Source organism: Oryctolagus cuniculus, chromosome 8 (genome assembly GCF_964237555.1).
Source record: "Oryctolagus cuniculus chromosome 8, mOryCun1.1, whole genome shotgun sequence".
NCBI lineage: Eukaryota > Metazoa > Chordata > Mammalia > Lagomorpha > Leporidae > Oryctolagus > Oryctolagus cuniculus.
Genome location: NC_091439.1, coordinates 133596066 through 133608673, shown reverse-complemented (window position 1 = coordinate 133608673; position 12608 = coordinate 133596066). Strand labels below are relative to the sequence as shown.

General features: G+C 46.7%; 1 protein-coding gene across 1 annotated transcript in view; it reads left to right on the top strand.

Moving 5' to 3' along the window:
* The first annotated feature begins 2285 nt into the window (after window positions 1-2285).
* TMA16 (translation machinery associated 16 homolog) overlaps window positions 2286-12608 on the top strand; it is a 35189-nt gene continuing 24866 nt past the window's right edge. Inside the window, exons 1-2 of the mRNA XM_051831709.2 lie at window positions 2286-2453; window positions 8927-9039. Coding sequence (XP_051687669.2) covers window positions 2451-2453; window positions 8927-9039 — 116 coding nt within the window. The 5' untranslated portion in view covers window positions 2286-2450. The remainder of the gene's footprint in view (window positions 2454-8926; window positions 9040-12608) is intronic.

Here is a 12608-nt window from a genome sequence, read left to right as displayed (position 1 = left end):
CCTTTATTCTACTTTCTCTCTTTGACTTTTTTTTTTCTGAACTGTTTACTATTGGTACTCAGTTCACTAATTTACAGCCCTTTTTTAAAAAAAAAGATTTATTTTATTTATTTGAGAGGTAGAGACAGAGGGAGGTCTTTATCCACTGGTTTACCCCCAAAATGGCCGCAACAGCCGGAGCTGGGCCAGGCAGAAGGCAGGAGCCAGGAGCTTCTTCCAGGGCTCCCACGTGGATATGGGGCCCAAGGACTTGAGCCATTTTCCAGAGCTTTCCCAGGTGTGTTAGCAGGTAGCCGGATCAGAAGTGGAGCAGCCAGGACTAGAACTGGCACCCCTGTGGGATGCTGGTGCCACAGGCCGGGGCTTTAACTCACTGTGTTACAGTGCTGGCTCTGCCAGTGTTTTCTAATTATATTGCAGGCTCAAATACTTGAGCTAAAAGAGCTAATTTTTAAAAAAGAGATGTATTTATTTAATGGCAGAGTGACAGAGGGAGGAAAATGATCTTCATTCCCTGGTTCAGTCTCCAAATGACCACAATGGCTGGTGCTGGGCCAGGCCAAAGCGAGGAGCCAGGAACTACATCCAGGTCTCCCAGATGACTGGGAATTATGCCGGTATTCCTACTGTGTCAATACCTTATCCCTTACCTATACATATATACGTGCACATCTTGGTGTATTTGTTGAAGTACAGGAAATTATCTCTGAAGATGTTCGCAATCATTTATAATGGTTATGGTGGGGGTGGAGTGTTGAGTGGGAGAGAAGGGGAATTCATTCTGCTTACCAAATGGTGCTTTTTACCTATTAAACTATTAAATATTAGCTATCAATATTTTTACTGTTAAGCTGTACAAATTGCATTTGCTATAGTGTATATTGAACATGTCCAAAATCAATATTATATACGGTTGACTGTGGAAAATATGAAGTCTTTATTTTCAAAACCCACTAAAATGGAAAAAAAGTTTAGGGTCTGTCTTACTGAGTTGTTGTTAACTTTTAAATTTAGGAAAAAAAAATTATCCATTTTTTGAAGTCAAGAACGCTGATAGAAACAGCCGCAATAGCCGGAATGATGCTCAATAGATTTTCAGTCGTGGGTGACTCGGGTTGACTGACATTGAACCAAACTTCGGGAAAGCACTAGGATGGAGTCACAGGAGTGGTTAGAGCATGGAGCTAGGGTGTAAACTATGGATTAATCGGGATCTCAGTATTGTCTGTGTACACAGCACCTACTGCAAGGGTTTCCTAACTCGCACAGAGCGCACTTGAGTGTGCTGGCCATTCACTGTCTAGCAGTGGATGTGGGCGTGAAGCACAGTAACGTGGCGCACACCTACTCCCTGCCTGGGACTTCTTCCTGTGCTAGGCTTTCTGACGTCCAGCTCTCTGCTCACTACCATTTCCAAGACTTTCTGTGGACCACCCTGTGTGAAACGGGGTTGATTTCCGTGGTGTATTGTAAACACTGTGTGTTCCGTCTTTAAGTCCTGCTAAGGTACTACTAACTTACCAAGGGATACATAGGTCTTTAAGTCCTGCTAAGGTACTACTAACTTATTAAGGGATACATAGGTCTTTAAGTCCTGCTAAGGTACTACTAACTTACCAAGGGATACATAGGTCTTTAAGTCCTGCTAAGGTACAGTATACTAACTTACTAAGGGATACATAGGTCTTTAAGTCCTGATAAGGTACAGTATACTAACTTACTAAGGGATAGGTAAACGCTGGCGTGGGTACTACTGGATAGCTTCATCTAAAGGAACACCTGTCTGTGTTTGGCGCCCTTCTCGCCTCCCTGGAATAGGACCCCAGCGAGGGGTAGGACATGGTGGCAGTGGCAATGCCTGGCGCCTACGTAAGGCCTTGTCGGATGAGCCCCCAGAAACAGAGCCTTGCACGCTGGGAGAAGGGGACAGAGACACAGGGTCCCAGGCCTTGAAGAGCAGGGAGACAGGGTGGCCGGGTGGAGTGGAGGGGCGGCCTCGGCCCGCAGGCACAGGGAGCGCCCCGGAGCGCGCACGCCTCCCAGGACCTCGCCGCCCTGCGCCGGGACTGCAAGGACAAGGCCCTGAGCCAGACTGCGTCTGCAAGCCGGGTTAATCCCCCACTCGGCGGTCGGCAGCTCCGGCCCCAGGTTTCCTCCCGGCGCGCCTGGCGAGCACGCACAGCGGGTTGCGCTCGGCGCTGAGGGCTTGAACGCCCACCACGGGCCAAAAACGACGACCGGCCGCCTGTTTCCGGGGGACGGTGCAGCAGAACGCACATCCGGCCCTCCGCTTCCGGCTGCCGGCCGGGGCTTCCGGTTTCCGGCCGGCGCTTCCGCGACTGCACGTAGTTGGCGCGGGCAGAGTTGGCGCGTCCGCCGCGGCAGGTGCCGGCTGCGTGATTTCCCAGGCGTGGAGCGGGGAGGCCCCCGGCGGCCGCGAGGACGCCGCGATGGTAGGCCCTGATGTCGCTGGGGAGGTTTCCTCGAGCGCCCTTCGGGCCGGCGTGCGGAGCTTGGGCTCGGGGGGACCTGCCCCGCGGCAGTGTGGCCGCTCGCTGACGCGGGGTCCGGGCGGTTCAGGAAACCCCTGGCAGCGCCGGCTCGGCACCCCTGTGCCCCGCGTGGCCGCATGCACCCGGCGGGCTGCACCCGCTCCCGCCCGCGGCTGCCTCTGAGCCCCCGGTGCCGTCCCGGCTCGGACGCGGTCTGGTGTGTGTGTGTGGGGGGGAGCGAGTAGCCAGCGTGTCTAAACTCGCTTTATGAATAACAGTCCTCGATGAGCAGGTGGGGGGGGGGGGGGCGTATCTCCAGAAAGCTCCCTCTGACGCGGTGTGTGTCTCTGTTCTCCCTTGTCGGTAGTCACGCCTGCCACTTCGGGAGCTGCAGCCTTCGCTGACACTGTACACCTGCCCCTGCCAGGGTTCAGTCTGTCACCAGGCTGTGCAGTGCCCCCGCCCTCCCTCTCTCACTGCACGTACTGAAAGGCGGAGTGCAGAGGAGCGAGGTCTTCCATCCTTGGGTTCACTCCCCAGGCGGCTGCAGCGGCCGGAGCTGGGCCGGGACACAGCCGGGCGCAGGGGCCCAGGGAGCTGCATGGGAAGTGCAGTGGCTGCGGCTGGGGGCTCCACGCAGCCCATGTGGGTGCCGGTGCTGCGGGCCGCAGCGCGGGCCTCGCCTGCCTGCCTTGTCCCTCTTGGCATGGACGGTCACTTTGTCTGCAGCTGTGTGTGTGTGTGTGTGTGTGTGTGTTTTGCTGTATTGTACACTTTATAAATTCAGGCTCACGGTGCTGGACTTCCAGCCCCTTGTGATTCCTCTTAACGGAGTGGAATAGTAGAGCAGTGTCTCGTGATCACGTGTGAGCGGTGGAAAAGGTCGACAGGCACTGTTCTGTGGCTGTTGACTGTCCCAGCGTCGCTGTCAGTGACTGTATGGAATCCTCTTGCCTGGATGTGAAAGTCAGTCTGTGTACGTCTGTTTTTCTCGTGAGTGCGTCTCTGGCCCTGTCACTTTTCTGGTGCAGCGTCATCGGTGGTGGTGTCTTCTGTTGCCAGCTCTTCACCCGTGTGCTCAGTTCCTGTGGGAATGCCTGCTGGGCAGGATTGGTTAAGTATCTGCAGGGTCACCCTTGGCCACCTGAGAGGTTGGTTGGACCCCCGAGAAGACCAAGACCTGCAGGTGTTCGAATCCCTTCTCTAGAATGGTGTTGCATATTCAGGTGACCTGCGTCCTCCCATAGGCATTAACTCACTGCTGGATTATTTTAAAACCCAATACGATGCACGTGCTCTGTAAATAGCTGTGAGACTGCATTTTTTTAGGAATAATCATAAGAAAAGGGCCTGTACATGTTCACAGATGCAACTTTAGTTTTAAATATTTTCTGTCTTTGAATGGTTGAATCTGCAGATGTAGAACTTGCCTTTGAGAGTTTGTTCATGAGCTATTTAAAAAATTTGTGAGGTACTTTTTTTTAAACATTTACTTGCTTGAAGGCAGAGCAGCAGGGGGGAGAAAGAACCCTTCCATTTACTGATACACTCTCCAGATAGTCTCAGTATCAAGATCCGGGCCAGGCGCGAGCCAGGAACTCCTCCTGGTCTCCCACATGTTAGCAGGGGCCCAAGTACTTGCACCATCATTACACCGCCGTCTCAGGGGTGTGAGGAGGGAGTGGGGTTGGAAGCAGAGCTGCTAGGGGCTGAACAGGTGCTCGGAAGTGGGTTGGCTGGGTCGCGGGCCACGGCTTAACGTGCACAGCACCATCCTTGCTCTTAACATCTTAGATCTGCAGTAAGCCCAGTGTCAGACTGAGGTGGCAGTGAATGCTCGCCCAGGGCATCGTTGTACTGTTTTCCAACTGATTTCAGCCGCATAGGACACACTTGCTGTCTAAGTGACCCGCTGTTGGGCTAACAGGTGGCTAACTAAATGAGCACTGAACTTGCGGATTAGCTTGCTAAATGGCAAATGCTGTGCAAAGTTTCGTGAGATCTGAAAAGGTTTTTCTTGACTCCATTCTTGAATCCACTTGAATCTTAAGTGATTCGTAGATGAGTGGTTGGGGTTTAGGAAGCTTATGTGTGAAATCATGTCATCGCTTCTAAGTTCCAGTTGTCATTAGCTATTTGGCATTGTTACCTGAGGAAAATGTGCTAAGGTTCATCACGGTAGACTCACTGTGGTGGAGGCGGGGAGTGCAGATTTTTCATTAGTCCCTCCCATTCTTCCATTTCATCACTGGTGTTGAATGACTTGTGTGTCATTTATTGGTGGTGTTTAAGGGTGTTTAGTGTTTAAGATGTTAGAAACTTTCTCAGCTGTATGCATGGTTTTAGCCTTAGGCTTTTTTCCTTCAAATGTACATATATCTGTGTGCCTTAAATTGTGGGGAAGACATACATTTAATGGGGTATTGGTTTTCTGACTGGAATATAATTTTTCCAAACATTCTGTTACGTCTGTGAAAACAGTACTTTTGCTTTATCTTTGAAAGTAAGACTTGGGGCTTCTTGCTTTCTGAATTCTTATTTGAAGTGGAGAGAGACAGGCAAACAGAGCTCTCCCACCCAGTGGTACATTTCCTAAATACTGGCGACAGCTGGGACAGGGTTCAGCTGACACCAGGATCTAGGAAGTGGCTGCAGGTCTCCCGGGTGTGTGTGTGGCAGCAACGCAGCTACTGGAGCCATCAGTGCTGCCTCCTGTGGCGCACACTAGCAGGAAGCTGGAGTCGGGAGTGGAGGCAGGACGTGAACTGGGCACTGCAGTATGAGATGGAGATGGCCCAAGTGGTGTCTTACTTGTTTGGATGCTCACCCTCACATTTGGGGCTTCTGAAAACATGCTTATTTTCTATAGAAAATACACCTTAAGCCTTCTTTTTAAATTTTGTTGTGTTTACATTTTGTATTGTGGTATGGATCATTGAATGCTGTACAAAATAACTGGAGAAACCATGACTGATGGGGATGAATTGGTTTGTGGAAGCTTATTTAGCTTGAACAGACTGCTTAGAATAAAATTTGACAGTTTTACTTAAGGTTTTCACTGAAGCATTTTTAAACTTTTTAATGTATTGAAAAAACAATGTTTTGAAAGATAGTAAATTGTATTATACATGTATATCATTCATATCTGGCTTTCAGGTAACTTTTTCATGAATAAATTATTTAACGAACCATAACTACAGTGGAGTCAGAATGTTATTTCAGATTCTTTGTAGTAAGTCATGGAAGTTCTACAAGACTTTCTAAACTATCTGGCCATTTTCCCATACAAAGTGTATTAAGTTCTTTTTAAATCTTTACAGGAGAATTGTGTTGACTTGGATGTACTACTGAAACAATTAGGTAACTTCAGTTTGAGTCTTAGTGGATTTGGAGACTGTCTTCATTTTTAAAGCATTTGTGCAGTGAAGATAATCTTTTCAAAGAGTACATCTTTGCTTTATTTTTGGTATTGTGTTATCTGTCCCTGTGTAGTGAGTTAACCTAAAATTCAGTGGCTTAAAACAGTAACCTTTACTGGCTCAGCTTCTGTGGGGTGACTTCTGCCTCAGGGCTTCTCCCAAGCTTGCAGGGAAGGTGTCATCCTGTGGTCCGGGGCACTGCCCTAGAGGAGAGGAGAGGTGCACTGCTAGCTGGCGCGCCTGGTTCCGTGAGACTCGGCACCCTGTGCACTGCTGCACTGAGGACCTCCGCTCGCTCGCTCTTTTTTTTCCCCCTTTGGGGAGGAGAGGAGACAGAGCTTCTACCCACTGGTTAACTCCCCCAATTCTGGCCCTTTAGCTGGAACTCAGTCCAGGTCTCCTCCATGGGTAGTAGGAATCTAAATAGCTGAGCCATCACTGCTGTGTCTCGGGATGTATACTAGCACGGAAGCTGAAATCGGAAGCCCAGCCAAGGGGTGGAGCCTAGGTGCTGTGGTGTGGGAGTCAGGTGTCCTGACCAGCTGTTAACTGTTGAGCTAACACTTACCTTAGGGCCTCTGTTCTTCACTGGTTATTAACTGGAAGCCTCCCTCAGTTACTTGTCATGAGGGCCATGACAGCTCATCTGTATCAGAGTGAGCCAAGAGATAAAGCAAGAAAGATTGAGCAACTCAAAGCCAGAGACCTATTATAGTCTGTCTTGGCACTGAAATCCTATGTTTACAAAATTCTGATTGAAAGTGAGTTGCAAGGGTGAACATTTGGTGCAGCAGATGAGTTCCTATTGGGAATGCTGCAACCCATATCAGTGTTAAGGCCCAGCTTTGCTCCCAGTTCCAGGTTCCTGCTAATGCACACCCTAGAAAGCAGCAAGTGACAGCTTACGGCACTGGGTCCCTGCCACCCACTTGGGAGACAGGGTGGGATTCTGGGCTCCTGATGTTGGCCTGGCCTAGTCCAGCTGTTAGAGAGATCTTTCATCCGCTTGTTCTGGTTCTGTATTGCCCTGCCTTCAAATAACATTTTGTTAAAAAATGAGTTATTAGGTTCTAGCCCATACCGAATGCGAGGCTGGGGGAATTACAAAAGGACATGATTTCTCAGAAGGCGGGGTTTACTGGGATATCTTAGTGGCAGCCTACCACAGAATCTGAAAGTTTTATGTGCTATGTGTTTCCGGGGTAGACTCGGCTCAAAATACTTTACGCCTCTTTCTCTCCTCCACCCACCGTGTGCTGCAGAGAGACACACAAAAGCATACATAATTTGTTGTTTGTGATGCTTCTACTCTTTATTCCCCTGTACCACTAACCAACTTCCAGTGGCACCTCGGGTTTCAGACTTGGACATATATTCTGAGTTTTATCAAAGTGACCAGAGCACTCTGAATAGTTGTTAAAGAAATAAATATTGTGAGTGAGAATTGGTCATTTTAATTCTGCCTAGAGTTTTACAACAGAAATGATTTTGAGCTGCATTTTATCAAAGGGCAGGTAAGGAAAAGGGTTTTGCAGGCAGTTAGAGCCACGTGCAGCCTAAAGTTAGGACATGTCACAGTGTGTTCTGAATGCTGAGTTCACTAAAAGTGGCTGAAGGGTCTTTAGTGGAGGAGTTTGAAAGAACGCTAGAGAAGCAAGTCGGGGATAGTTTTCGGTACTAAAGGATTAGAACCTAACTATAATGTTAGTGGGACTGTTTTAGTGGAGAAAGGTTTGCACAACTACTATTTTAAGAGAAGCTCTGTGACTTCATTGAAAAAAGGTCTAGCCAAGAGAACCTAAAGGGTATCCTGAAGGATGAGGACTGGCTCAAGGCGATCATGACAGTTGTTATGAAAGGAAGATTCTAGCACACTTGGTAGTTTTGAGGGCTAAGTACACTAGAGGCTGCCAGCAATCCCTTATTATATTCTTCTATTCTTTCATAACCCTTTTCTTCACAGATTCATGTTTGCAAGGTAGAGTTTATTCTCAAAATATCCTTATCACATCTCCCTTCTTCCTATTCCACCCCTGTGTGTCCAATTTTTATTTTAGACTAAAGATTGTATTTACTGGTCTACTTTATTACTAAATTTTAGACGTGAGCCAAAGACTGTACATGTTCCTAAATCATGGCCTTCAGAAGATGGGCTATGCCTTCCATGTTGCTTGGCTATTTTGACGGGCTGGACTGTAGAGCTTTTCATTGGCTGTAGTGCAGCTATCTTGACTCTAAAGATTATAGCTTAAAGTATGTAGAAAACAAGATAGAAGGAGCCTGGATCCCTGAGGGTTTTGCAGAATAGAGCCTCCAACTCTTTGTTGTAGGTGAGAACTAAACTAGCTGGGTAAAGGCACTATTATTTCGGGCTTCTATTATAGAGATTCAAACCTGATCCCTAAATAATACAGGTGGGGTAAGGCAGAGTTTTGTGTAGGAATAAAAAAAATGATGAGTCTTGTTTGGGGCCTGAAGGTATTGTGACCTACCTAACTGGCAGAAGGCTTGGTTGGAAACATGTTTTGTTTGCATTTGGATGTGCTAATTTTGAGGTGCTTTTTGATTGCTGTGTTCATAATTTGAATAGACCGTGAGCACACCCTTGATTTCTGTTTGGTTCACTGTCTCTCCCTTTCATGGGCAACGCCTGTAATCAAATTTCCCTCTGTTCATTATGCCTCCTTCCTCTTAATTGTAATGTGAATTTTCAGCTCCGAGTCTCCCCACTCTCTGTGTTCTCTGTACCTTCTTTGAAGATCGAGCAGTTGAAGAGCTGAGCTTGACTCCTTTTCTATTTCTTTTTGTCCTATCATGGAAGAGTAGTTCTGAATGTAGTTGTTATTAGTGGAACTGAAGACTACTAGAAAGCCTGGCTTACCTCATGCCTAGTGTAGCATTTCTGGCACACTGTATTTTTTGTTACTTTACTGTTATTACAGTTTATTTCTGAAGAAAATGTGTAACTGGCGTCATGTATGTCTGTATATGTCACAGTGTTTTCCTGCCTTTTAGCCTAAAGCACTGAAGGGAAAAGGTGCAGGGCGAGAGAAAAAAGTCGTCCATCCATACAGTAGGAAAGCTGCTCAGATTACAAGAGAGTCCCACAAGCAAGAAAAAAAGGAAAAGTAAGTGTCTTTTTAGCATTGTGTTATATGTTGCTATAAAGGCCTTTGTATATTTATTGTTCAGACATGTTTGCCTTCCTCAATACTGTCCTGTCTTCCTTTAATATCTGCTGTGTATGCTCTGTGCGCTGAAGACAAAACTGAACGAGGCACTCTGCTTTTACAGAGCCTGTCTAAAACCAGGGTGCATCAAAGGAAATTGAGAGAGCTCATGGGACGGTGCTCAAGGGAGGGGTTCTGTTTTAGTGGACAGTCTTGGGAGGCTTCTGAAGTTGAATTGGAGCAGGGAGCTGGGAGGGGATGAGCCATTGTTAGATTAGGCGTCTACTGTATATAGACAAATGAGAGACACAGTTGGATATTTTGGGCCCAGTGTTCAGGAGATAGGTTAGGGATGTTGACACAAATTTAGGAACCGTTGGCTTCCCTGTGGAATTTCAAGCCATGAGACTGGGAAAGATCACCTTATGAGTAACCAGATGGGAACAGGGATTGAATCCAGAGGCCTGCTGCCATTAGAGATGGGGAAAAGGAGGAGGATCCTACAAGTGAGGCTCAGAAATGAAGACAAGTTGAATAGAGTCAATGATTTTTTTTTTAAACAAGGCTTGCCTCTTAAAGAATTTATTTTTATTTGAAAGGCTGACATTGGCTGGCGCCGCGGCTCACTAGGCTAATCCTCCGCCTGTGGCACCGGCACTCCGGGTTCTAGTCCCGATCGGGGTGCTAGACTCTGTCCTGGTTGCTGCAGTCCAGTTCTCTGCTGTGGCCCAGGAGGGCAGTGGAGGATGGCCCAAATCCTTGGGCCCTGCACCTGCGTGGGAGACCAGGAGGAAGCACCTGGCTCCTGGCTTCAGATCGGCACAACGCGCCGGCCGTAGTGGCCATTTGGGGGCGGAACCAACAGAAGGAAGACCTTTCTCTCTCTCTCTCTAATTCTGCCTGTCCAAAAAAAAAAAAAAAAAAAAGGCTGACATATATATATATATACACACACACACACACAGAGGATTCTCCCATCCATTGATTGACTGGGGGAGAGATGGGGAGGGAGGAAGAGAATGAGTTCCCTTTTGCTGGTTCACTATAACATACCTACAACAGCTGGGGCCTCAACCAGATTGGAGCCTGGAACCTGACACCCCTATGGAGTACACAATTAAGTCATCACCACTTTTTCTATTCCTTTGCTTCCCTTTCCAGCCCCCCCGCCCCCCCCCCCTTTTTTTTTTAAAATCTGGAATAATTTTTCTGCATGCTCAGGTCTTAGCCTGAAGATTACCTACTCTGGAAAAGCTTCCCAAATTCTAAAAAGACTTATAAATGCTTTTAAAAAATGCTGCTGTAGCTCTGTATGAGGGAACTTTATAAAGTTCATGGAAAATGTAAACATTGAAAAAATTATTCATGGATTTCAAAAAATACTTTTACATCAAAATAAACTTTACCTTTCCATTGCATCAAAATAGTTTGCCTTTCCATGAACTTTTTGAAATTCCCTCATATACTTCACCATGGTCTTATTTGGCCTTTGGTCATATTTATGTGATCCCTTTGACATTTAGTTATACCTATATGGTCAATTCCACACTTAATATGATCACTTTATCACATAAGATGGGATTAGTGCCATCCAACTTAATGAGATTTGGAGTCCCATGGCAAGTTTTTAGCTTCACCCTTAGGGGTAATTCTGGGGGAATGCGTGCCTATCTGTACAGCTCCTCCCTCTCTCATTGCCACTCTTATTTTTAACTGGGATCTATTTTCAATAGACTTAATACACTTATGATTAATTCTATATTAAGTAAAGAGTTCAACCAATGGTATTAAGTAGAAAAAATAAAATGAAATAATAAACTGTTCCTTGATAGTCAAGGCAAGGCCTCTTTAAGTAATTGCTTCTCATAGTGTCAGTTTTACTTCTACAGATTACCTTTTAGGTGCTCAGTTATCACAGATCAGGGAGAATATATGGTTATTGTCCTTTTGGGACTGACTTATTTAAGTATGTTGTTTTCCAGATTCATCTATTTTGTTGCAAATAACTGGGTTTGATTTTTTTTTTCTTTCTGTTTTTGGCTGCTAAGCAGTATTCCATAGAGTACATATCCCATAGTTTTTTTTTTTTTTTTTTTTTTTCTTTTTTTTTAATCCAGTCTTTGGTTGATGGGCATTTAGGTTGATTCCTTTTCTTAGCTATTGTGAATTGAGCTGCAATAAACACAGAGGTGCTGATGACTTTCATTTGTTGATGTTACTCTGAGGAGTGGGATGGCTGTCATATGGTAGGACTATAGTCAGATTTCTGACGTGTCTCCAAATTGTGTTCCATAGTGGTTTTACTAGTTTGCATTCCCACCAACAGTGGATTAGGGTACCTTTTTCCCCACATCATCGCCAGCACTTGTTGCTTGTTGATTTCTGTATGAAAGCCATTCTAACTGGGGTGGGGTGTCATGTTGTCTTCCTTATTCTTGTTTTTTCTCTGCTCTGTCAATGTATTCTCACACTCACCTGCTCTCCTCAGAAGAGACCACTGCCTTGGTGCTAGCCCCAGTGGGTACAATACTGAGCAGCCAGCGCTGCCACAAGAACCACCCAAAGGATTGCTGCTGTCCTTGGTGTGAGCATGGGTTCCACTGCAGTGACCCTCCCCATGGAATCGGGGAGCCCCCCACTGACTGCCCAAGGTCCCGGTTACATCCAGCACCTTCCCATGCAGCCACAGTGTTCAGTCCTGGCACATCAGGCTTCCACAGTCGCGAGCACCCAGGCCCATGAGTTCTCTCAGCCAGACTCGGTGTCTCCTGTCGGGAATGAGCTGGCACAGCTGTTAGGTCTGTCCAAAATGGCGCCCGCGCTCTCTTGGTAGTTATAGGACACCAGTGCCTGTTGGTGGGGGAGAGAGAAATGTGCCCACCTCCCCTTTTTTTCCTCTTCTAAGTTGTGGGGTACACTGTCCCCCACAGGCTCCAAGCTGAACTCATGCCAGGCTCTTCATGCAACTTAGTGGTTTGGGCTGCTACAGTCTGGCCTTGCTTCACTCTCCAAAGCTGGTTCTGAGGCTCTGAGCTCCAGGGATCCAGAGTTGTACACATCCACGCCCTCCGCGTAGGTCCACAGTGTCTATAAATTGTGTGGCGTTTCCTCTGGAATTTCTCCCTAACTCTTCTCTGAAATTGCACTCTGTACTTTTTTTTTTTTTTTAAACTATCTTCCCCTAGACTAGAGCAGTAAACGCCCTCCCTATTCCGTCACCTCGGAAAAATCCTGAGAGTAGATCTTTGAGTTTGTTGCTGTATCCCTAGGGGCTAGTGTGAAGTTGGGCAAAGATGGTGTCCAGTAGTGTCTTGAATGGATGAGTATGTAGAAGATCAGTAAGAGCAGTCTTGTTTCCTACACTGTTTCTGAGAATAGATTTTTTCCTTTTGTCATAATTCTTTTCAAGTAAGTATCCTATTTTTGTCTGTTTTGTTGAAGTTTAAAAGGGGCCGCCAAGACCAGAAGGCATCTAGAAGGTGCTCATTGCACTGGGAACACGTGTTCCACAGTTTAAAAACCCGCCA